General features: G+C 43.4%; 1 protein-coding gene and 1 pseudogene across 2 annotated transcripts; one reads left to right on the plus strand and one right to left on the minus strand.

The window, feature by feature from the left end:
* Nucleotides 1–3,199: 3,199 nt before the first annotated feature.
* On the minus strand, nt 3,200–5,235 carry LOC308350939 (olfactory receptor 10H3-like; annotated as a pseudogene). The gene is made up of 2 exons: nt 5,128–5,235; nt 3,200–3,843 (listed from the first exon to the last, which is right to left on the minus strand). The product of its transcript is annotated as an olfactory receptor 10H3-like (transcript).
* Nucleotides 5,236–12,928: 7,693 nt separating this feature from the next.
* Nucleotides 12,929–13,858, plus strand: LOC308344870 (olfactory receptor 10H4-like; the record flags this gene model as incomplete). Its single annotated transcript, XM_080806690.1, has 1 exon — nt 12,929–13,858. The coding sequence occupies one exon, from the start codon at nt 12,929–12,931 to the stop codon at nt 13,856–13,858; it is 930 nt and encodes a 309-aa protein (XP_080662816.1).
* Nucleotides 13,859–26,515: the final 12,657 nt, after the last annotated feature.

Raw genomic sequence — 26,515 nt, forward strand, 5'->3', positions numbered from 1 at the left:
TACAAATATTTCAGGTTAGGGATACAAAATCATTCCCAAATAAGATACAGACTTAGAAGCTGCAAAGGGCACTAGGTTGGGTGAAGAACCTAAGATCCAGAATGGGCAACCTGAGAAGACCCCCAGCAGCTGCCCAAGGCTAAGACCCTGTCTAATGACCCATCTCCCAGACCCTGCCCTCAGTCTGGGTCTTGCTCCCCATAACTATCCAAGTATTGTCACCTACCCTGTCCCTCTCAGCCCAGGCTGCCTCTTCCGGGAAGCACCCAGCAAGAGAAGGCAGAAGAAGCTCCCCTGCCTGAGGCTGTCAGTGGCACACAGGGACAGGTGTGGGGCCAGACCTTGGAGCTCCTGGAACTGATGCTGTGTGCTTTACCCCTGATGCAGCTTCCCAGGAGGCTGCTACCCAGGGTCTTCCCAGGACACCAACCTGCAAGGTCTGCCCTCTGGTTCTTAAGAGCCAGGAGGATCATCAGGGGGCCTCCAGGGACCCGAAGCCTCTATTCCTTCCTCCAACACTCCAACACAACCAAGGCTCCCTGGTATCTCTCTCTGCCCAGAGCCCCAGTCCCTGCTCAAGCCTAGGAACTCCCAGTCTTGGGGGAGACAGGACAGGATTAGATGCCCTCAACGAGTTGGGATCAGGAAAGGGTCAGAGGGAAGGCAGAAGCTGAAGCAGCCCAGAGTGGGAATTCAGAGCTTTGCCCTGGAGTCAAGGCAGCTGGAAGGCTTCCCAGAATAAGGGTAATTTAGGAGGGGGGTGGGGGGTTGGGTGAGCCTGGTCTTGGGTATTATGGAGGGCATGTATTGCATGGAGCACTGGGTGCGGTGCATAAACAATGAATTCTGGAACACTGAAAAGAAATTTTTAAAAAGATTAAAAAATAAAAATAAATAAATAAATAAACAATGTAAAAAACAAAACAAAACAAAAAGGGTAATTTAGAGCTAGGACTTGGAGACTGGTTTCTCCTGGTCAATGGAAGTGTTCAGTGTCTTTTGACCAAACTGGATAGTCCCACTTCTCCCCCCTTGGTAGATTTACCCTATCTGTTGTGATGGTGATTAAAGCCAAAGAATCCACATTAGTCTGTGCCTCCTTTCGCTCTAATTCTTGACATTCAGCCCGGAAGACCCCCGCCTCAGGAGTGATAATAGTGTCTTCCATATGCTAATGGGATAAGTGGTGGCTGGAGGCTCCACCTCTCCTATGGTCAAGTTTTTCCCTATCCCTGTTGTCCTGGTGGTCCAAGTAAAAGAGTCTACATTAACATCTGTCTCTCTGTAATATAATCACACTTATATTTGGTCTTTTATGTGTTTTTGTTTACTGACCTTTTGATGAGAGTCTTTTTATGCTCATAAGATGACTGGTGGCTGTGGGTTTAGGGTTACAATACACCTTGTGTCTCCAACTCTAATATCTGGCCTCACCTTTGAGTAATAGTTTAGATCCACAGAAGGCCCCCTTCCTTGATCTTCAGACATATGCTTTCCCAAACCCCAGCATGGGAGTCAGACAGATCTAAATTTCCATGGGACTTCTTCACTTATGTGTTGTGTGACCTCCACCAACATTTCTCATCTGCATAGTAAGGATTCCCATACACTTGACCTCAATTTGTGCCATCTTGAGATATCATTGTGCCTACAACACATCCCCCAGATAGATTCAAGTAAAACACAGGAATGAGAAATTGATGTTTTCCTGAAAGTAATGTGGGGAAAAGGATTTCCATAAGATGTCAGATAGCCTCACACTTTTACCATCCTTTATGTTCTAACCCAAGCATGAACCCTCTCCCCCTTCCAGCCCTCATTTCTCTGTCTGCATTCTTCTACTTCTGGTCCCCTCCTCTCTCATTCTCCCTTTCCTTTCCCTTCTCGGAAAATTGCTCTGTTACCAGCCTTCTTCTTCTTTATTCCTTTATAGACCCAATTTTATGCAACTTTCTGTTCAGACCAATTTAAAGGACTCCCATCCCACTAGTTCACTCTCTCTCTCATTTCTCTCACTCTCTCTTGCTGTCTCTCTCTTCTTCACTTTCTAAACTCTTAAGATAGAAAACCTCCTTTAGGGTCAACTCTTCCAAAGCAGGGAGAAATTATAAACAGTAACCATCTTCCTAGAGACAAACAGTTTATTTCCTTTTGTATATTTGTTATAATTTAAAAGACCCTACCTTATGACCCTGCAATTGCATTACTGGGTATTTACCCTAAAGATACAGATGCAGTGAAAAGAAGGGCCATCTGTACCCCAATGTTTATAGCATCAATGTCCACAATAGCCAAACTGTGTGAAGAGCCAAGAGACCCTTCAATAGATGAATGGATAAAGAAGATATGGCCCCTATATACAATGGAATATTGTGCCTCCATCAGAAAGGATGAATACCCAACTTTTGTATCAACATGGATGGGACTGGAGGAGATAATGCTGAGTGAAATAAGTCAAGCAGAGAAAGTCAATTTTCATATGGTTTCACTTACTTGTGGAGCGTAAGGAATAACATGGAGGACATTGGGTGAAAGAGAGAAGTAAGTTGGGGGAAATCAGAGGGGGAGATGAACCATGAGAGACTGTGAACTCTGAGAAAAAAACTGAGTGTTTTGCAAGAGAGGGGGTGGGAGGCTGGGTGAGCCTGGTGGTGGGTATTAAGGAGGCCATGTATTGCATGGAGCACTGGGTGTGATGCGTAAACAATGAATCTTGGAACATTGAAAAAATAAAATAAAAATTTTAAAAAGACAATACTTTTATTGTCTTTTTACTTTAAAAAGACAATAAAACACTGGATACCATGCTTGATAAGAAAAGGGTAAATTCTTTGGACATTTATTATTATGCTAATTTTTATTTATCCTTATGGTGGAGGAGGGGAAAGTCTTCTGTTGCATATCCATTCAAGAAGAACCCTATGCATCAGAACCCAAACACACCTACAATGCTGCTGTCCAGCACTTAAGTAGGTAACATGTTCTTTGTTGGAGGTAATTGGATGGACTTCATCACTTGGGGTGAAGAAGAGATCATGATCACTAGATCCCATACAAGGGAGCAAACAAATTGGAGAAAAACAAATATCAGGCATTCATCCATCACCTATGGATGTGTTTATTTTCATATAATGAAACCCTACAACAGTCTTACAGAGACAGATGTTATTATTCCCAGCCTTCCTGTCATATTTCCTTACTACCAAACTGGCCAATAGGAGCTCAGGGGACTAAATTTTCTCTGGAAGCTTTTCTTTATGGCGTTCTTGAGCTCCTTATTCCTGAAAATGATTGGGCTTATAAAGGGAGTGAAGACTGTATAGGTGGTGGCCATCAGAGTGTTACTGTCCATAGAACAGGGGCCTTTGGGCTTGAGGTAGATAATAGAGGCAAAACCAAAGTGCACAATGACTGCAGTGAGGTGGGACACACATGTGGAGAAGGTCTTGTGCCTGGCCTCAGCCAAGAGGATCTTCAATAAGGTGGCCATGATGAAGACATAGGAGAGGATTATGAGGAATAAACATTCCATCAGAGCTGTGACACACACCAGGATCACACTCAAGGTGACAGAAGATGTCTCCTCCCCACAGGCCAACTTTAGGATGCAAAAAACATGGTAGACAAAATCATGGATTACTTAAGACTCATAGAAGGTGAGGTGAAAAACTATCAGAGTCACCATCATCCCCATGACTGAGCCACCAACCCAGCACCTGGACACAAGCTGGCCCAGCTATGTGGACTCATGAGCACATTGTATCCCAGGGAGTGGCAGATGGCCACACAGCAGTCATTGCCCATGATCATGAACAGAAAAGAGTGAAATATGTCCTCAGAGCACTTTGCCTCAATTATTCACTCATATAGTCAAGAAATATTATTGAAGGTTTATTTTATATGGAAATATTCTAGATGCTCAAATCCAGCAGCAACCAAGGGCTAGGGCTCTGCTCTGTCCTTTTCATGGTCCACTAAGGGAAGCTGTTATATAACCAAAGATGACAGCACAGAGTGGTCAGAGGAGTGTTCAGGACAGTCTGGGGATCTGCAGAAGCTAAGTGTGGGTCTCAGACCCAACCTGCGATTTAGAGGCTTTGAAATTGGTGATGTCTACAGGGAGACCTGAAGGGTGAGTAGGAATGATTCAGCTGAGCCAGGCAGGTGGAAGAGGGGTTTCCAGACAGAGGGGACAGCAAATGCAAAGTCTCAGGGTGACAAACATAGTGCATTTGGGACAATGGTATGTTCAGTGCACAGAGGAATTTGAAGTTGCTACTGCAGTTCTGGAACGGAAAGCAGACAGGTGAATAGGGCAAGAGCATGAAGACCACAGTGTCCACTTGAGAAATTTGTTCTAAGGGCAATGGGGACCCCTAAATATTTTTTTAGGTCCATAGAGGAAAGAGCTGTATTCCATTATGTGAACATTCTCATGGATGTTTCCAGTTGGGGCTTCCTATGAGGGTGTTCTTATGACATCTAGTACGTGTCCTTTGGTAGATTAATACTTATGTGTTGTGTTGGGTCTATAGTTAGGTGTGTAAATACCGACTCATAGGGAATACCAATGTTCACCTAAAATAGATACTGCCAAACAGTTTTCCAAAGAGATTGTACCAACAGGTACATTTCAAGCACAAGTAGCATGGTCAGATTCCCATTTGTAGAGACCCCCTCTGGCAGGTGTGAGGGAAGCAGGCTGCTGAGGGCAGGTGGGGTGGGTAGGTGCAGAAAGAGATGGGGAGAGGTGCATGAGGGCATCCTGGATGGGGTGGAGTGGCAAATTGAGGTTGATTTCAAATGTAGAAAGGACAGTGTTGCTGACTGGACAGAGGGAGACAGGAACTGAACTGTTTCTACATCTAACACTCAAGGCACCAAATGTGTGAATTCTTTCGACACCAATACCAATCCCACAACTACCTGACACCACCTTGGTGTCCTATAATTGTGTTCAGTTCTGACACTAACTATGTGGAGATGACATTCACACATACTTGGTGCTCAGGGTATCTGCACTTCTTTCTGACATGGCTACAAAGGTGAGGGTTTCTACATTTCCCCCTTCCCGTTTGGATACTTTGCTAAAATGACTCACAGAAATCAGGAAAATGCAACACTTACTCTTCCCAGTTTATTATGAAAGATACAACTCAGGAAGAGGCCAATAAAAGATGCATCCTGCAAAGTATGGAGGAAGGAGCAAGGAACTTCCATGCCCTCTCTGCACATGTCACCCTCTAGCACCGCTGTGTATTCACCAGCTGGGAAGGTTTCTGAATCCCATTTTTAGAGAGTTTTATGGGGGTTTGATTACACAGACATGATTGATTAAATCATTCATCATCAGTATTGAATATCAATCTGTATCCCCTCCCCTCCCTGGAGGTTCCAATTCACCAATCATCCCTTGGTTGTTCTGGTGAGCAGCCCCCTACCTAAAACTATCCAGGTGCCCTCAGCCACCACTCATCTCAGTAGCATACAGAAGCCACTATATCACTCCTGAGACAAGGGTTAAGGGACTGTGTCTCGGGAACTGGACAAAGTCCAAATATGTTATTATAGCTCAAAGATGCACACACTAAGATGAAGTCACTGGCTTGGATCACCATGAAAACAGAGATAGGGTAACTCAACCAAGCGGGGAGAAGTAGGGATATCCAGTTTGGTCAGAAGACACTGAATACTTCCATTAACCTAGAGAAACAATCCTCCAAGACCCAGCTCTAAATTACTCTTATTCTGGGAAGCCTTCCAGCTGCCTTGACTCCAGGGCAGAGTCCTGGATTCCCACTCGGGGCTGCTCCAGCTCCTGCCTTCCCTATGACCCTGCCCTGATCCCAACTTGTTGAGGGCATCTAATCCTGTCCTGTCTCCCCCAAGACTGGGAGTTCCTAGGCTTGAGCAGGGACTGGGGCTCTGGGCAGAGAGAGATACCAGGGAGCCTTGGTTGTGTTGGAGTGTTGGAGGAAGGAATAGAGGCTTCGGGTCCCTGGAGGCCCCCTGATGATCCTCCTGGCTCTTAAGAACCAGAGGGCAGACCTTGCAGGTTGGTGTCCTGGGAAGACCCTGGGTAGCAGCCTCCTGGGAAGCTGCATCAGGGGTAAAGCACACAGCATCAGTTCCAGGAGCTCCAAGGTCTGGCCCCACACCTGTCCCTGTGTGCCACTGACAGCCTCAGGCAGGGGAGCTTCTTCTGCCTTCTCTTGCTGGGTGCTTCCCAGAAGAGGCAGCCCAGGCTGAGAGGGACAGGAGGGACAGGGTAGGTGGCAATACTTGGATAGTTATGGGGAGCAAGACCCAGACTGAGGGCAGGGTCTGGGAGATGGGTCATTAGACAGGCTCTTAGTCTTGGGCAGCTGCTGGGGGTCTTCTCAGGTTGCCCATTCTGGATCTTAGGTTCTTCATCCAACCTAGTGCCCTTTGCAGTTTCTAAGTCTGTATCTTATTTGGGAATGATTCTGTATCCCTAACCTGAAATATTTGTACCTGCCTGGAGGACCTCTTGGTTGTCAGAGCTCATGGGGAGGGAGGGGATGCTACTGACATCTGTTGGGTTGAGGCCAGGTTTGTTGCTAAAGGCTGTACAATCTAGTAATTCTTGTGGTGCATTTGTTCCAGTTGGAGAGCCAATATGGATAGATACATAATTACTAATTCACCTCATAGGTTATATTAGGGTTGACTGTGTTACCCATTCTGTGGGTATAGAGAAATGTGTAGTGACATGTATACACCCTTGCAGCATGGTCTAGAATAGGTTCAGGTGCTCTAATTTTCACGTGCCCAAATGGAATTATGCTTGAGTGTTCATCTGCTTTTGCTTCATTCACTCAAGATCATTTTACAGGTTCCTTTACCCGCTGTGTGTGCATCAAACTTCTGCTCGGGGCTCCAACGGTTGCATCCAGCCCATGGCCCTGGCCTCTTCCCAATTACAGTTCCCAAGCAGGCTTGTCCATTTCCTCACTTCAGGCAATGCTACTGAAACATCCTCTGACATTCTCCCTTCAGACAGGTGTGAACAATCAAGACAGATGCTCAGGAGAACATGTGCTGTTGCACAGAGCAGGTGAAGTCTGTTCTTCTGCATTCTTGGTTCTCGCCAGTAGGCCATGAGGATTGCTTTCTGACCATGTTTTGATTAGTACCCGGCACTTTCTAGTCTGGGGAAACGAATAGGTGTACAGTGAAAGTCCATGATCATTTTCCTCTGTCCTTTTCTTGTCTTAAAACCACTCTTTCCTGTGTCTGTGTAACTCCTTCTGTGAATTCTCTGCTTATGTCCTTGACTGATTTCTGCATTGAGGTTTCTCCTTCTGAATGTCACTGCTTTCTTATTTCTTCTAGATAGTATTCCCTGGTCAATTTTCAGCAATGCAAGGTTCTTTTCCCAATTACCACCTACCTATTCATGGATCCTTGATATCCTTTGTTGTTGTTATTGTTGTTGTTGTTGTTGTTGTTGTTGAACAAAATTCTTAGGGAAACTTTCATCTCTGTTTCCTTTCCTGAGCAGTTAACATTTATCTCCAGAGGACAGCATCAGCACTTACAGAAGATATGCTTATGAAATTCAAATGCTCCTTTATGCATGCATATACACATTTCGTGTATTTTTTACATTGTTATTTCAGCCCCACTAGTTAACATATAGTGTAATATTAGTTTCAGGTGTTCAATATACTTATTCAACACTTCCATACAATACCCCGTGTTCATCACAAGTGTACTCCTCAATCTCCATCACCTATTTCTCCCACCCTCTACCCCTCTCCCCTCTGGTAACCAACAGTTTTTTTCTCTATAGTTAAGAGTCTCTTTCTTGGTTAGCCTCTCACTCTCTCCCTTTTTTTCCCTTTACTCCTTTGTTTGTTTCTTAAATTCCATATATGAGTGAAATCACATGGTATGTGTCTTTCCCTAACTGGCTTATTTCATTTAGCATAATACTCTCTAGTTCCATCCATGTTGTTGCAAACAGCAAGATTTCATTCTTTTGATGGCTGAGTAATATTCCATTGTGTATAAAAACCACATCTTTGGGGAGCCTGGGTGGGTCAGTGGGTTGAGGCCTCTATCTTCGGCTCAAGTCATGGTCCCGGGGTCCTGGGATAGAGCCCGGCATCAGGCTCTCTGCTCAGCAGGGAGCCTGCTTCCTCCTCTTTCTCTGCCTGCCTCTCTGCCTACTTGTGATCTCTGTCAAATAAATAAATAAAATCTTAAAAAAAAAAAAAGAAACCACATCTTCTGTATCCAACACTTGAGCTGTTTCTATAATTTAGCTATTGCAGATAATGGGGCTATAAACATCAGGGTGCATGTATCCCTTTGAATCAGTATTTTTTTGTTCTTTAGGTAAATATGTAGTGGTGCAATTGCTGGATATAGGGTAGTCCCGTTTTTAACTTTTTTAAAATATAATTTTATTTTTTCAGTGTTCCAAGATTCATTGTTTATGCACCACACCCAGTGATCCGTGCCATACGTGCCCTCCTTAATACCCACTACCAGGCTCACCCAACCCCAAACCCACCTCCCCTCCAAAACCCTGTTTGTTTCTCACAGTCCACAGTCTCTCATGCTTTGTCTCCTCCTCCAATTTCCCCTAATTCACTTTATCTCTCCTTCTCCCAATGTCCTCCATGTTATTCCTTATGCTCTACAAGTAAGTGAAACCATATGATAATTGACTTTCTCTGCTTGACTTATTTCACTCAGCATAATCTCCTCCACTCCCATCCTTGCTGATACAAAAGTTGGGTATTCATCCTTTCTTTTCTTTTTTTTTAAGATTTTTAGTTTTTATTTATTTGACACAGAGAGAGAGCTCACAAGTAGGCAGAGAGGCAGGCAGAGAGGTGGGGCGAAGCAAGTTCCCTGCTGAGTGGAGAGCCTGATGTGGGGCTCTATTCCAGGACCCTGAGACCATGACCCACACTGAAGGCAGAGGCTTAATAGTCTGAGTCACCCAGGCACCCCGTATTCATCCTTTCTGATGGAGACATAATACTCCATAGTATATATGCCCATATCTTCTTTATCCATTCATCTATTGAAGGGCATCTTGGCTCTTTCCTCAGTTTGGCAACTGTACCCTTTGCTGCTATGAACACTGTGGTAGAGATGGCCCTTCTTTTCACTACATCTGTACCTTTGGGGTAAATACCCAGTAGTGCAATTGCAGGGTCATAGGGAAGCTCTATTTTTAATTTCTTGAGGAATATCCATACTGTTTTCCAAAGTGGCTGCACCAGCTTGCATTCCCACCAACAGTGTAAGAGGGTTCCCCTTTCTCCACATCTTCTCAAACACTTGTTGTTTACTGTCTTGTTAATTTTGGGCATTCTAACTGGTTTAAGGTGGAATCTCAATGTGGTTTTGATTTGAATCTCCCTGATGGCTAATGATGATGAACATTTTTTCACTCAAAAAACAGATAATCATTCCGTGGGTTGCCTCTTTGTTTTGTTGACTGTTTCCTTTGCTGTGCAGAAGCTTTTGATCTTGATGAAGTCCCAAAAGTTCATTTTCACTTTTGTTTCCTTTGCCTTTGGAGACATATCTTGAAAGAAGTTGCTGTGGCTGATATCGAAGAGGTTACTGCCCATGTTCTCCTCGAGGATTCTGATGGATTCCTGTCTCACGTTGAGGTCTTTTATCCATTTCGAGACGATATTTGCAAATGACAGTACAGACAAAAGGTTGATATCCAGGATCTATAAAGAACTCCTCGGGGCGCCTGGGTGGCTCCGTGGGTTAAAGCGTCTGCCTTCAGCTCGGGTCATGATCCCGGGGTCCTGGGATCGAGCCCCACGTTGGGCTCTCTGCTCGGCGGGGAGCCTGCTTCCCCCTCTCCCTCTCTGCCTGCCTCTCTGCCTACTTGTGATCTCTGTCTGTCAAATTAAAAAAAAAAAAAAAAAAGAACTCCTCAAACTCAACGCACACAAAACAATCATATTAAAAAATGGGCAGAAGATATGAACAGACAATTCTCCAATGAAGACATACAAATGGCTATCAGACACATGAAAAAATGTTCATCATCACTAGCCATCAGGGAGATTCAAATTAAAACCACATTGAGATACCACCTTACACCAGTTAGAATGGCCAAAATTAGCAAGACAGGAAACACCGTGTGTTGGAGAGGATGTGGAGAAAGGGGAACCCTCTTACACTGTTGGTGGGAATGCAAGTTGGTGCAGCCACTTTGGAGAACAGTGTGGAGATTCCTCAAGAAATTAAAAGTAGAGCTTCCCTATGACCCTGCAATTGCACTACTGGGTATTTACCCCAAAGATACAGATGTAGTGAAAAGAAGGGCCATCTGTACCCCAATGTTTATAGCAGCAATGGCCACAGTCGCCAAACTGTGGAAAGAACCAAGATGCCCTTCAACGGACGAATGGATAAGGAAGATGTGGTCCATATACACTATGGAGTATTATGTCTCCATCAGAAAGGACGAATACCCAACTTTTGTAGCAACATGGACAGGACTGGAAGAGATTATGCTGAGTGAAATAAGTCAAGCAGAGAGAGTCAAGTATCATATGGTTTCACTTATTTGTGGAGCATAACAAATAACATGGAGGACAAGGGTAGATGGAGAGGAGAAGGGAGTTGAGGGAAATTGGAAGGGGAGGTGAACCATGAGAGACTATGGACTCTGAAAAACAACCTGAGGGTTTTGAAGGGGCAGGGGGTGGGAGGTTGGGGGAACCAGGTGGTGGGTATTAGGGAGGGCACGGATTTCATGGAGCACTGGGTGTGGTGAAAAAACAATGAATACTGTTACGCTGAAAAGAAATTTAAAAATTTTTTTAAAAAAGATAATCACGTCAAAAAATGGGCAGAAGACATGAAGAGACAATTCTCCATTTTTAACTTGAGGAACCTCCATGCTGTTTTCCAGAGTGGCTGCACCAGTTTGCCTTCCTACCAACAGTGTAAAAAGGTTTCCCTTTCTCCACATCACCTTAATATTTGTGCTTTTGAGTTTTGGTTAAGAAGTACTTCTTTACTCTGAAATCACAAGGTTATTCTCCTACCCCCCCTTTCCTATTAACGTTATATTTCATTTTACTTGTAGAATCCATCTACTTTGGGTGTTGTCTTGGGCAGGAGTCCCAAGACACATCCCAAATCCCAAATCCACATTTGCACCACTTCATAAAATCTCCAGTTTCCCATCACAAACCAGTCAACAATTTTTTTTTTCCATTTGACTTGTGCTCTCACCTTTATTGCATATTGGGTTTAGAATCAGGCAGAGATATTTTTTAGATATCCAACCAACATGATCCGTGTATCATACATATCATACACATCTGTTCTACTGTCACACTTTTTTAAGTGATTCCAAGTCTATAGTGAGTCTCAATGCGGGGAGGGGTATCTCTATCTCTCTTGTGTACTCCATTTTTAGGAGACCAGTGTAACTTTTCACTGACTTTATTTTTCAGAAAGAAATTTAAGATAGGTTCTGAAATTTAACTTCTTAAATTGTAAATGCAGTTTTACTGAATATAATTTGGGGAAGAACTGACATCATTGCTATATTAGCTCATCCCATCCAAGAGAGCACAGTGGTTTCCATATTTCCGTATATCCAGACCATCTTCTACATATCTATCTGTGGCTAAAATTTCTGTCCTTGGACATATGGCATTCCTTGGTTAATTCCTAGATATTTTACATCAGAGGTTTTCAAAGTGTGATATGAGGATCCCTGGGGCCCTGGAGACCCTTTCAGGGGGTCATCAGGTCCTCAATTTTCCAATAAAGGAGAGTATGTATTTTTGTCATATGTTTCAACTAAAACCACATAGTGCCACAGGCTGAATGCAGAAACAGATAGGAGCATTATCTTGTCTTCCATCCAGCCAGCATTGGACAAATTTGCTAAAATGCAGAACAAAGCCACACTTCTCACTAAATGAGTTTTTTAAAATCCAGCTACTTTCTTAAAGTGTTTCTTATATTAACATGAGTAGATCATTCCTTTATGTTGAATCAAAGGTTGATTATTATTCTTTTATATGTGTTAATAACTAAATATTCTCAAAAAATCTCAGTTTTATTTACTAATATGGTAAGAAAGGAGAGTTATATCTCCCTTAAACAAAAGCCCTCTAGGGGACTTAATAGGTTTCTAGGATAAAGAAATCATGAGGCCAAAATGTATGAGCACTCTCTCATTATAGTTTGTAATGTTATCTTATGTTTTCCTTAAAGTCTATCTTTAATGTGATTATTATGGGTGTAATTCTATGGGAAATACTGTGAGTTTGGGAAGTTGATCTAGTCCTCTGCAACTTGTGTTCTTTCTGTCTTTGCTCAAATGTATTCCACCTTCATTCTTTTACCTTTCTAGGTAGATGACCATACCTCTTCCTTTCTAATCCTGATACTCCTTTTGATATCTTTCCTGAAGCACCTCTCCTGCTTTTCTGTTCCCCACTAATGAGCAGCAGAGACAGTGAGTAACTTTGACTTGTTCCTGATCCTAAAACGAAACGCCCCTAGCTTCCCATTTCATATAGTATTTGCTAGTTTTGCAGTATATATTCTTAGTTAACTAAGAAAGTCCTAGTCGATATTATGTTGAGAAGCTTTTTAAAAATCTTTAATATTTGTGTATATATCATTATGTTGTCTATCTAAAATAATACAATGTATGTATCAACTATATATCAATTTTTAAAGTCATAAATAGGAATTGAACTTTAGTAATCCTGGGCTGTTGCCTAGATTGATATAATTTTATGACATTTCCTTTTAGTTTATTCATGTGGCTAACCACATGATAGGTTTTCTGATGCTGAACTACACTTCTCCTTCATGGAATGAACCATGTACATTCATTCCCTTTCTGGTCTCAACAGATGCAGCATCTGAGGCGGGTCAGAACTATAGCATGGTGTATGAATTCATCATCGTGGGCTTCTCCAACTTCCCACAACATCTCCTGCCTGCCTTCTTCCTGCTGTTCCTGCTCATGTACCTATTCACATTGCTGGGGAACCTTCTCATCATGGCCACTGTCAGGAGTGAGCACAGCCTGCACACACCCATGTACCTCTTCCTGTGTGCACTCTCCATCTCCGAGATCCTCTACACCTTGGCCATTACCCCGCGCCTGCTGGCCGACCTGCTCTCCACCCGCCGCACCATCGCCTTTGTGGCCTGTGCCAGCCAGATGTTCTTCTCCTTCACATTCGGCTTCACCCACTCCTTCCTGCTCACCGTCATGGGCTATGACCGTTACGTGGCCATCAGCCACCCCCTGTGGTATAACGTGCTCATGAGCACTCGCACCTGTGCCCATCTGGTGTCCTTGTCCTGGGCTGGTGGCTCAGTAATGGGGATGATGGTTACCCTGATAGTTTTTCAACTCACCTTCTGTGGGTCTAATGAGATCCATCATTTTGGCTGCCATGCCCTTTCCCTCCTAAAGTTGGCCTGTGGGAAGGAGACATCTTCTGTCACCTTGGGTGTGATCCTGGTGTGTGTTACAGTTTTGATGGGATGTTTATTCCTCATCATCCTCTCCTATGTCTTCATTGTGGCTGCCATATTGAGGATCCCCTCAGCTGAAGGCAGGCACAAGACCTTCTCCACATGTGTGTCCCACCTCACTGTGGTCATTGTGCACTATAGTTTTGCCTCCGTTATCTACCTCAAGCCCAAGGGCCCCCATTCTATGGACAGTAACACTCTGATGGCCACCACCTATACAGTCTTCACCCCCTTTCTCAGCCCAATCATTTTCAGCCTCAGAAATAAGGAACTCAAGAATGCCATAAAGAAAACATTCCAGAGAAAATTCAATCCCCTAAGCTCCTGATGGTCAGTTTGGTCATAAAGAGATATGATAGCAGGGTTGGGAATAATAATGCCACTCTCCATAGGACTGTTGTAGGAGTTCAGTGTATGGAAATATTAAATAGGTATTGTTGGATGCATCCATAGGTTTTGGAGCAAGTGATGTATTTGTTTGTTTGTTTTTATTTTCAGCATAAGAGTATTCATTGTTTTTGCACCACACCCAGTGCTCCATACAATACATGCCCTCCCTAATACTCACCACGTGGTTCCCCCAACCTCCCACCCCCCGCCTCTTCAAAACCCTCAGGTTGTTTTTCAGAGTCCATAGTCTCTCATGGTTCACCTCCCCTTCCAATTTCCCTCAACTCCCTTCTCCTCTCCATCTCCCCATGTCCTCCATGTTATTTGTTATGCTCCACAAATAAGTGAAACCATATGATACTTGACTCTCTCTGCTTGACTTACTTCACTCAGCATAATCTCTTCCAGTCCCGTCCACGTTGCTACAAAAGTTGGGTATTCATCCTTTCTGATGAAGGCATAATACTCCATAGTGTATATGGACCACATCTTCCTTATCCATTTGTCCATTGAAGGGCGTCTTGGTTCTTTCCACAGTTTGGCGACCGTGGCCATTGCTGCTATAAACATTGGGGTACAGATGGCCCTTCTTTTCACTACATCTGTATCTTTGGGGTAAATACCCAGTAGCGCAATGGCAGGGTCATAGGGAGGCTCTATTTTTAATTTCTTGAGGAATCTCCACACTTTTCTCCAAAGTGGCTGCACCAACTTGTATTCCCACCAACAGTGGAAAAGGGTTCCCCTTTCTCCACATCCTCTCCAGCACACGTTGTTTCCTGTCTTGCTAATTTTGGCCATTCTAACTGGCATAAGGTGGTATCTCAATGTGGTTTTATTTTTGAATCTCCCTGATGGCTAGTGACGATGAGCTCTCACCACTCTTGTTCAACATAGTATTAGAAGTCCTAGCAACAGCAATCAGACAACAAAGAGAAATAAAAGGTATTCAAATTGCCAACGAAGAAGTCAAACTCTCTGTCTTCGCAGATGACATGATTCTTTATATGGAAAACCCAAAAGACTCCACCCCCAAACTACTAGAAATCATACAGCAATTCAGTAACGTGGCAGGATACAAAGTCAATGTACAGAAATCAGTGGCTTTCGTATACACTAACAATGAAAATACAGAAAGGGAAAGTGGAGAATCGATTCCATTTACTATAGCACCAAGAACCATAAGATACCTTGGAATAAACCTAACCAAAGAGGTAAAGGATCTGTACCTGAGGAACTACAGAACACTCATGAAAGAAATTGAAGAAGACACAATAAGATGGAAGACCATTCCATGCTCTTGGATCAGAAGAATAAACATTGTTAAAATGTCTATACTGCCTAGAGCAATCTATACTTTTAATGCCATTCCAATCAAAATTCCACCGGTATTTTTCAAAGAGCTGTAGCAAATAATCCTAAAATTTGTATGGAATCAGAAGAGACCCCCAAATCACTAAGGAAATGTTGAAAAACAAAAATAAAACTGGTGGCATCACGTTACCTGATTTCAAGCTTTACTACAAAGCTGTGATTACCAAGACAGCATGGTACTGGCATAAAAATAGACATATAGACCAGTGGAACAGAGTAGAGAGCCCAGATATGGACCCTCAACTCTATGGTCAAATAATCTTCGACAAAGCAGGAAAAAATATCCAGTGGAAAAAGACAGTCTCTTCAATAAATGGTGCTGGGAAAACTGGACAGCTATATGTAGAAGAATGAAACTGGACCATTCTCTTACACTGTACACAAAGATAAACTCGAAATGGATAAAAGACCTCAACATGAGACAGGAATCCATCAGAATCCTCGAGGAGAACATAGGCAGTAACCTCTTCGATATCAGCCACAGCAACTTCTTTCAAGATATGTCTCCAAAGGCAAAGGAAACAAAAGCGAAAATGAACTTTTGGGACTTCATCAAGAGCAAAAGCTTCCGCACAGCAAAGGGAACAGTCAACAAAACAAAGAGGCAACCCACGGAATGGGGAGAAGATATTTGCAAATGACAGTACAGACATCATTTGTTTTTGATGCAGTGTTCCAAGATTCATTGTTTATGTACAGCACACAGTGCTCCATACAATACATGCCCTCTTTAATACCCACCACCAAGCTAACCCATCCCCCCAACCCCCTCCCCTGTAAAACCCTCAGTTTGTTTCTCAGAGTCCATAGTCTTTCGTGGTTCATCTCCCCCTCCGATTTCCCCCAATGTTATCTGACATCTTATGGAAGTCGTCCTTTTCACCCACATTACCTTCAGTACAACAGCAAGTTCTCATTCCTGTGTTTCCTTGAGTCTATCTGGGGGATGTGTTGTAGGCACAGTGTTATACCAAGATGGCACAAGGAGAGGCCAGGATACAGGTACTCCTAATATGCAGATGAGAAATGTTGGTGGAGGTCATACAACACTTGAACGAATGAGTCATGTAGAAGTCTGTCTGACTCCCATGCTGGGGTTTGAGAAGCATATATCTGAGGATCCAGGGAACAGTCCTTCCATTGGTATAAATTCTTAACGAAAGCTATGTCCAGTATTTGGGTTGGTGGCAGAAGCTTTTTGTTTTTTTTTATTAAATTTTTTATTTATTTTCAGCATAACAGTATTCATTGTTTTTTCACCATACCCAGTGCTCCATGCAATCTGTGCCCTCCCTAATACCCCCCACCTGGTTCCCCCAACCTCCTGCCCCCCGCCCCTTCAAAACCCTCAGGTTGTTTTTCAGAGTCCATAGTCTCTCATGGTTCACCTCCCCTTCCAATTTCCCTCAACTCCCTTCTCTTCTCCATCTACCCTTGTCCTCTGTATTATTTGTTATGCTCCACAAATAAGTGAAACCATATGATACTTGACTCTCTCTGCTTGACTTATTTCACTCAGCATAATCTCTTCCAGTCCTGTCCATGTTGCTACAAAAGTTGGGTATTCGTCCTTTCTGATGGAGGCATAATACTCCATAGTGTATATGGACCACATCTTCCTTATCCATTCATCCGTTGAAGGGCATCTTGGTTCTTTCCACAGTTATTTTTTATAATATTAAACATATGAATGGTTATCACATAGGAGTGCCTGCTGCTTGCCAAATGTTGTGGGAAGGATTTCCTGTGCATTCACTTTTCTAAGTCTCAAAATAAATTGTTATTTTTGCACATTTAGATATGACCCACATCTATTACTATTCACATTTTTTAAATGCAGGAGAAATTAGAGAGGTAAATGAACCATGAGAGACTGTGGACCTCAGGAAAAAAAACTGCGGGTTTCAGAGGGGAGGGGGTGTGGGGATAGGATACTAGGGTGATGGGTATAGAGGAAGGCACATGTTGTGATGAGAACTGGGTGTTTATGCAACTAATGAGTCGTTGAACGCTACATCAAAAACTAATGATGTACTATACAGTGGCTAACTGAACATAATTTAAAAAAAAGAAATTCCATGAGAGACTATGGACTCTGAAAAACAACCTGAGGGTTTTGAAGGGGCGGGGGTGGGAGGTTGGGGGAGCCAGGTGGTGGGTATTAGGGAGGGCACAGATTGCATGGAGCACTGGGTGTGGTGAAAAAACAATGAATACTGTTATGCTGAAAATAAATAAAAAATTTTAAAAAAAGAAATTCCAAAAACTTTAGAAATTGTTGTCATATTCTGAAAAAGTAAACTTCAAAGAGAAACCTATAACTCATTGGTTGTCTCAATAATTTCCTGCCTTAGAAATAATATTAAAATTGAATGTCTCCCATTCCGTGGGTTGTCCCTTTGTTTTGTTGCCTGATTTGTTTGTTTGTTTGTTTGGGGGTTTTTTTGTTTGTTTGTTTGTACAAATATCTTCTCCCATTCCGTGGGTTGCCTCTTTGTTTTGTTGACTGTTTCCTTTGCTGTGCAGAAGCTTTTGATCTTGATGAAGTCCCAAAAGTTCATTTTCTTTTTTGTTTCCTTTGCCTTTGGAGATGTGTCTTGAAAGAAGCTGTTGTGGCCAATGTCAAAGAGGTTACTGCCTATGTTCTCCTCTAGGATTTTGATAGATTCCTGCCTCACATTGAGATCTTTCATCCATTTCAAGTTTATCTTCACAAATGACACTACAGACAAAGGGCTGATATCCAAGATCTATGAAGAACTCCTCAAACTCAACACCCAAAAAACAGATAATCAAGTCAAAAAATGGGCAGAAGGCATGAACAGACACTTCTCCAAAGAAGACATACAGATGGCTAACAGGCACATGAAAATATGTTCATCATCATTAGCCATCAGGGAGATTCAAATCAAAACCACATTGAGATACCACCTTATACCAGTTATAATGGCCAAAATTAACAGGATAGTAAACAAGTGTTGGAGAGGATGAGTTGGAGTAGAGAAAGGGGAATGCTCTTACACTGTTGGTTGGAATGTAAAATGGTGTAGCTACTCTGGAAAACAGTGTGGAGATTCCTCAAGAAATTAAAAATAGAGCTACCCTCTGACCCTGAAATTGCACTATTGGGTATTTACCCTAAAGATACAGATGTAGTGAAAAGAAGTGCCATCTGTACTCCAATGTTCATAGCAGCAATGGCCACAATTGCCAAATTGTGGAAAGAGCCAAGATGCCCTTCAACAGATGAATGGTTAAGAAGATATAGTCCATATATACAATGGAGTATTATGCCTCCATCAGAAAGAATGAATACCCAACTTTTAGATCAATGTGGATGGAATTGGAGGAAATTATGCAGAGTGAAATAAGTCAGGCAGAGATAGTCAATTATCATATGGTTTCACTTACTTATGGAGCATAAGGTATAACATGGAGGACATTGGGAGAAGGAAAGGAAAAGTGAATTGGGGGAAATCAGAGGGAGAGATGAGGCATGAGAGCCTGTGGACTCTGAGAAACAAACTGAGGGTTTTGGAGGGGAGGGGGATGGGGGATGGGCAAGCCTGGTGGTGGGTATTAAGGAGGACATGTATTGCATGGAGCACTGGATGTGGTGCATAAACAATGAATCTTCGAACACTGAAAAAATAAAATAAAATAATAAAAAAATTAAAACAGAAATAATATTAAAATTGAAAGATTGCTGTTTCTAAACAATATATATACATTAAAAATTGCTCTGTTAAGTCAGAGGAAGACCATCATCACCTTTTTCTTTTCCCTCATGTATACTGCAAAAATAAAAGCCTTCAATACTGAAAAATAAGACTATCCATTGAAAAAAAGAGAGTCTCTTCAACAAATGGTGTTAGTAAAATTGGACAGCCCCATGCAGAAGAATGAAACTGTACCATTTTATTACACTATACACCAAAATAGACTCAAAATGGATGATAGACCTACATATGAGATAGGAATCCATCAAAATCCTGGTGGAGAACAGAGACAGCAACCTCTGTGACCTGGGCCACAGCAACTTCTTGCTAGACACATCTCCAGAGACAGGGGAAACAAAAACAAAAATGAACTATTAGAACTTCATCAAGATAAAAAAACTTTTCACAGGAAAGGAAACAGCCAACAAAACCAAAAAGATAAACAACAGAATGGGAGAAGATATTTGCAAATGTCTTATCAGATAAAGGGCTGGTATCCAAAATCTATAAAGAACTTACCAAACTCAACACCCAAAGAACAAACAATCTAATCGAGAAATGGGCAGAAGACATGAACAGAAGTTTCTCCAAAGAAGACATCCAAATGGCCAACAGACATATGAAAAAATGCTCAACATCACTCAGCCTCAGGGAAATGTAAATCAAAACCACAGTGAGATAGATAGAATGTCACGTTGGTCAGAATGGCTAAAGTTAACATATCAGGAAATGACAGACATTGGTGAGGATGTGGAGAAAGGGGAACCCCCTTGCACTTTTGGTGGGAATGCAAAATGGTGCAGCCACTTTGGAAAACAGTATGGAGTTTCCTCAATAAGTTAAAAATAGAGCTACCCCACAACCCACCTATTGCACTACTAGGTATTTATCCAATGGATACAAACATAGTGATTTGAAGGGTCACCTGCACCCCAATGTTTATAGCAGCATTGTCCACAATAGCCAAGCAGAGGAAGACAGTTATCATATGATGTGGAATTCAAGGAAAAAAAAGAGGAGCATAGGGGAAGGGAGGGAAAAATAAAACAAGACAAAATCAGACAGGGAGACAAACCATAAGAGACTCTTAATCATGGGAAACAAACTGAGGGTTGCTGGAGGGGAGGGGGTGAGGGGATGGGATAATGGGGTGATGGGCAGTAAGCAGGGCATGTGATGTAATGAGCACTGGATATTTTATAAGAGTGATGTACCATGTACCACTGAATTCTACATCTAAACTAATAAGACACTGTATGTTTAAAAAAAAAAAAAGAAATTCTGAAAATGCAAATCTGAGAGATGATTTGTGCCCAGCCACACTGCCCTGAAGTGGGGAAGCAGGAATTCATTACAATCTGCATGTGTGTGCAGTTGGTGATCAGGAATGCATCTTTCTCAGGTGCCTGTAGAGTGAAGTGTGGTCCTGACTGGGAGAGGAAGGCTGTCATTAGAAGGAATAGACACCCCTCAGGGTGGGAGGGCAGGTACAGCCCTAGACACACACGCCTTCACACAGCTAGAGAGAAACACTGACTCCAGAGGAGTTATGGAGACACTTTGTGACACTTGTCACATTGGCACTGACAATGAGACCCTGGGGTTCCATTTCATTATTTTATAATTATTGATGTTAATGACTAATGCCAACCCATCACACCTAAAGATCCTTTTCCAGAGCCTGTGACTGTGTTCCCTTCCCCAGCAAAAGGGACTGCATGCTGATGAGATGCAGTTAATCCTCTGAGACAAAGGGATTGCCCTGGATCATCCAGATGGGCTTGCAATAACTGCAAGTGTCCTTCTAAAAGGGGGCAGGAGGGGTCAGACACAGAGAGAAGTAGGCGATGTGACACTGGAAGAAGGGATTGGAGTAGCTGGGTCAGGAACCTTGAGCCAAGGAATGCCTGCTGCCTCTGGCAGCTGGGAAAGCAGGAGACAGAACATCCCCTGGATCCCCAGAAGGACTCAGCCCTGCTCACACCTTGACTCACACCTGGTGACCCTGATTTTGGCTTCTGGCCTCCAGCATAGAGGAGGATAGATGTGTGTGGTTTTAAGTCACTAGGTTTATGTGCTTTGTTACAGTAGCCCTAGAAAACGAATTTGTGAAATGACATCCTGTCATTCTATGTGATTTGTTTCATGACAGAATTTGTTTCAAGCCAGATCCTTGGGCTATTCTCTATGGAGAAGACTTAGGGCATTGCAATCACTCATGAGAAGGGCTGAGTATCCTTGGAAGTCCATCAGCAAAGATGAAGGATCCTGATAGCCCGGCTGCAGGATTTGCTCATTAGCAGCAAGGCCCTTGGGGAGTGTCGTGAGGACACACATGCTATGAAGCTGTAGGGTATGCAGCCCAGGGACTATGGTCTACACCCAACAAACCTACTCAGCAGAGTAGGAACTGGAGGACACCAGGAACATTCTCCATATTGGTGTGGGCCGTGTGAGCTTGTAAGAGATACTAAAACTCCTGTGAGATGGGACCTCTGCATTACAATAAGGGTACATGAACATGTACATCATCAGAGAGAACACTGAGTTGCAGGGGGCCTGACCTGGTGGAAATAGTTACACAAAGGAAAAACCACCAGGGATCCAGAGATCTGGAACTCATCTCTTTAGATGGAAAGATGACATTTATAAGGCTTCTTTTTCTTTTGGATTTGTGGATGTCAGAATTCCCCAGAGAACTACCAGGATGAATGTGTATTCATATCTGTGTGTTATATACATACGAATATATATATATATATATATATCATATAACATATGTAATAATGTTATAGTATGTTTAAATTCATCTTTTTGCTGCTTGCTTTTATTTTTAAAAATGCACAATCTCCTGGCACATGTAACATTTTTTCCTTGGTACTAGAACAATAGTCTTGCAGCTAAAGACTAAGTAGCTCCAACTACTAAGCTAAAGAGATACAAGATATGTAATTTCATTTACAAATTATAATGCCTTTCTCTTTTGGCACTAATTTTAAAAACAAAGAAAAAACTTTGAAAGAGTATCAAAAAGGAAAAGCTTGCTTGACATATAGTAGGAGTTTATTAAATATATGTTAATTGAGTAAAAAAACTCAAGGTAGAAAGTAAATAATGTCCCTATGCAGTTACAATCTACTATAGATTATAATACATTATGTTATACTGTTGCATTTTATATAATGTAATATGTCTGCATCCAGCTGCGAGCTAGACTGAGAGCTCTTTTAGGGTTACAGCAGTGCTCCTTTTGGGTTCCAGGATTCAGACCAAGTTCCTTAGCTAGGGCTCAGTGAAGATGTGATGGATGGAGGAAGTAGGGAGAGAGCATGAGAGACAAGAAGGGAGGGATGACTGGAAGAAAAGAGGTGATGGAGGAACCAAGATGCCCTTCAACGGATGAATGGATAAAGAAGATGTGGTCCATATACACTATGGAGTATTATGCCTCCATCAGAAAGGACGAATACCCAACTTTTGTAGCAACATGGACAGGACTGGAAGAGATTATGCTGAGTGAAATAAGTCAAGCAGAGAGAGTCAAGTATCATTTGGTTTCACTTATTTGTGGAGCATAACAAATACCATGGAGGACATGGGGAGATGGAGAGGAGAAGGGAGTTGAGGGAAATTGGAAGGGGAGGTGAACCATGAGAGACTATAGACTCTGAAAAACAACCTGAGGGTTTTGAAGGGGCAGGGGGTGGGAGGTTGGGGGAACCAGGTGGTGGGTATTAGGGAGGGCACGTATTGCATTGAGCACTGGGTGTGGTGCAAAAACAATGAATACTGTTACACTGAAAATAAATAAAAAATTTTAAAAAAAAAACAGAAAAAAAAAGAAGTGAGGGAGGACCTGAGGAAGAGAGAGAGGAAGGAAAAAGAGAGAAAGATCAAGAGAGGAAGGGGCATTTCCAGGGCCCCTGTCACCCTCCTTGAACTTGGAGAAGCTGGCATCCTGCATCCCAGACTCTGGGGAAAGACCTCTGGGAATCCATCACAGGGGAGGGTACCGGGGAGATAAAGCTCCCGCCTGGCTTACAGCTGGCCCCGGCTCACCACTGGCCCCGCACGCAGCAGGACGCACAGCCCCAGTCCCAGCTGCAAACAGGGCATCCCAGGCAGCAGTCTGCAAGCAAGGCAAGAGGAACGCTCTTTCCAGCAATGTTTTCCAGGAACAGGTGGCAAGAGCCAGGGGAGGTAGAAGGGAGAAATTTTGCAGACCATGGAAAGCCAAAGCAGAGGGAGGCTCTGGCTGGAGGAAGGGGGCAGGGAGAGCGATGGGGTGGAGTGGGGTTATAGTCCCAGCAACCTGGTCCCACACTGAGTCCATCTACCGCCCACACTGCCTCCTTCCCGCCCCAAAGCCTGGACCCACAGCAGTCAGGCATGCCAGGGTCCATTCCAAGGCAGGAATTGTTCTCTGTACCAGGCGTGCAGAGAATGGTGTTGAGCCAGAAGTGTGGCACTGGGTTTGTCACCGTGTACATGTGTTCATTTATACAATGTTGTGTGTGCTTCTGTGGGTACTGTTTGTTTATGCGCACTTGTGTTTGTCCATATTCGTTTCCTGTGGCTGCTGTGACAAGTCCCACAACCAGGTGGCTTTAAACAACAGAAATTTATTCTCTCACAGTTCTGGAGGCTAGAATCTAAAACCAAGGTATTGGCAGGGTCAGGTCATGCTCCCTCCAAAGGCTCTAGGGGAGAATCTTTCCTAATCTCTTCCAGCTTCTGGCAGCCTAAGGCATGCCTCTGTCTTTACAAAGCCTGCTTCTGTCTGTGTGTCCCCTCCTATCCCTGTGAGGACACCAGTCATTGGATTTAGGGCCCACCTTTATCCAGGATGATCTCACCTTGATCCTTCCCTTGATTACATCTGCAAACACCCTATTTCCAAATAAGGTCACATTCTGACATTCCAGTGGACGTGAATTGGAGGGGGATGCTATTCAACCCACCATGGTACCCTTGTTTGTGTGTCTCTGGCTTATCTCAATCCTGTACAAGCTCCAGCCACCTGGTTCATGCTCAGTAGAGGGGTGCAGAATGAGCAACAGTGTCTCTGTTCCTGGCTGAGTGTCTCCTGGGTTTCACTGCCGGTGTGTATTTCAGAACCTGTGTATCTATGTGGCAGTGCTCAGCTCTGTCTGCTTATACTCCTGGGAGCCCAGTCTTGAGTCTCTGACACCGGTGCATAAGCAGAGAGAGCTGAATGAGTAGAATAGTGCCCCTCGAGGAGGAAGGAAGGGCACAGGGGCAGGATGTGAGGCCAGCCTGAGTGTGCCCTGGCTTGGGGTTCTGGCTGAGAGCCCATAGCTAGGATGAGGGCCTGGCCTTTCTCCTTCCTTAAATCATACCTGGGCAGGTCACTTGGAGACCCCCTCCCATGGAGAGCATTGCACAGGGGCTGTTCTGGGAAGGATGACACAGAGCAAGTGCCAGACAGAGACACAGAGCCAAGAGAGACCCCTTTTTTGGGTACCATTTATACATTTTGAACCACATACGTTGGCCTGTTTGTAGCCAAGAAAGGGGAAGAGGTGGGTTGCCCAGGGAAGTACGAGTACGTGCTAGGGTGGGGGTATTCACAGTATAGACATAGGGTGCCCCAAAATAGGGGTTGGCACCGATATGCATCACCTGGAAGAGAAGAGTGAGTGAAAGCCAGCCCCAAGACGATGATAAAATTGACCACAATGCCAGCTAGCATTCCTTGAGAACTTTCTCTGTGCTAATCACTTGGCATCTAATCCCCACAGAGAACCCATGAGGGAAGTCCTCTGGTTATCCCAACACATGGTGAGGATCCAGGATTTGAAGTGGGTTGGAATGACTTCCCAAGGTGCATGTGTCTCAGAGGATGGACTCTGGAAGCCAGTGTAGATTTGGAGTCAAAAGGGGAGGTGGGCAGGCACAGTTCACCAGGAGACAGGGAATGAGACCAGAGCCAGGGCTAGCCATGGCACAGAGAGGCTGGGAGTAGGGGCCAGAGAGCTGGCCAAGGGATGAGGTAGAGAAGGGAGTTGAGACAGGTACCCCTGGAATTGTTGGGCTGCCCCCTGCCCCTGTAGCCCAATGTTGCTTTCCTGTATGAGGGACCCCATTCTGACACTCAGCCCAATTGTCCATTTTCCACTGGATTCTGGGTCCTCCAAGCACTGACTCACCGTGGCTCTGAGATGACACTTAATAACAATCTTCCAGGGGAGGGAGTGGGGAGGATGGAAGCAGGGTTGTAATATGGGGGTGAGCTCTGCTCCTGGGTAAATACTTCAAAGCTTGTCATCAAATGTGCCCAATATATGTATATGATAGATGTGTGAATCATAGATATATATGCATGTATCATTGAGATATATATGTATCAATGATACAGGTATAAATATGAATATATATATGTATATATGTAGATATACTTCTTTCTAATTTTTCACCCAAAGCTATGGTTTAAGAGCCATCCACATTGCTGTGTGGATGTCAGATTTGTTTCTTTCTTACATGTTGTTTAGAGCTTCAGGGTTCAGGCTCACCACATGTTACTTCTTCACGCCCCAGGTTGTGGGGGTCTCTCAGACTGTCCCCCAACTCTCCGCCATCACAGACAATGCTGCAATGAATGGTCTTGACCACGTCCCTTCACTGAGCTCTGTGGGAGTTTCAGATGGAGACCTAGGAGCAGTGTTTTGGGGACTTCAGGTAAGTGTCCCCTTAATTTGGCCATGAACCACCAAGTACCACGAGAGTCACTGTAGTCCACTTATCTCACATCTGGGACAACACAGAGCAGATCAAACTTTCTAAGTCTTGCTGCTCCAACAGGTGGGAGGGGATGCCTGTATTCATTGCACTCACAGAGTGTTGCTGTTTCATTTATTTATTTATTTTTATGGTGTGACACTTTTTTTTTAATTTTGTTTTTTCGGTGTTTCCAAGGGTCATTGTTTATGCACCATACCCGGTGCTCCAAGCAATACGTGCCCTCCTTAATACCCACCACCAGATTCACCTAACCCCCCCACACCCCTACCCTCCAAAACCCTCAGTTTGTATTGAATGGGGAGATGAACCATGAGAGTGTTGCAGTTTTAAATTGAATTCCTCTAGTTGCTAATTAGTTGCTCATGTCTTTGCTGCTTGCCTATTGCAGTTCCTCAGCTGCAAATCTCCTGTGCCCCTCTGTTGCCCTCTTTCTATCATGATCCTTTCTTTTTTCTCCTTGGTTTTCTCATTTCTCTTTTTTGTCATTGTAGATTATAGACACTGCTCTATCAGTGGACTTTTTTTTCAGTCTGACTGAAGTATACATAATATACAAAAATCTGCATACATTTAATGTATACATTTTTATGAGTTTGGACATATGTGCCCATAATTGTGATACCATCGCCACAATCAAGGTAATAAATGTATCCATCAGCTCCAAACGATACCTTGTGTCCCCTTCCTCTGTTGGTGTGTGTGTTAATAACATTAACGAAATCTATCATCTTAGCAAGTTC

Source organism: Martes martes (assembly GCF_963455335.1).
Source record: "Martes martes genome assembly, chromosome: 1".
In the NCBI taxonomy this organism is placed as follows: Eukaryota; Metazoa; Chordata; class Mammalia; order Carnivora; family Mustelidae; genus Martes; species Martes martes.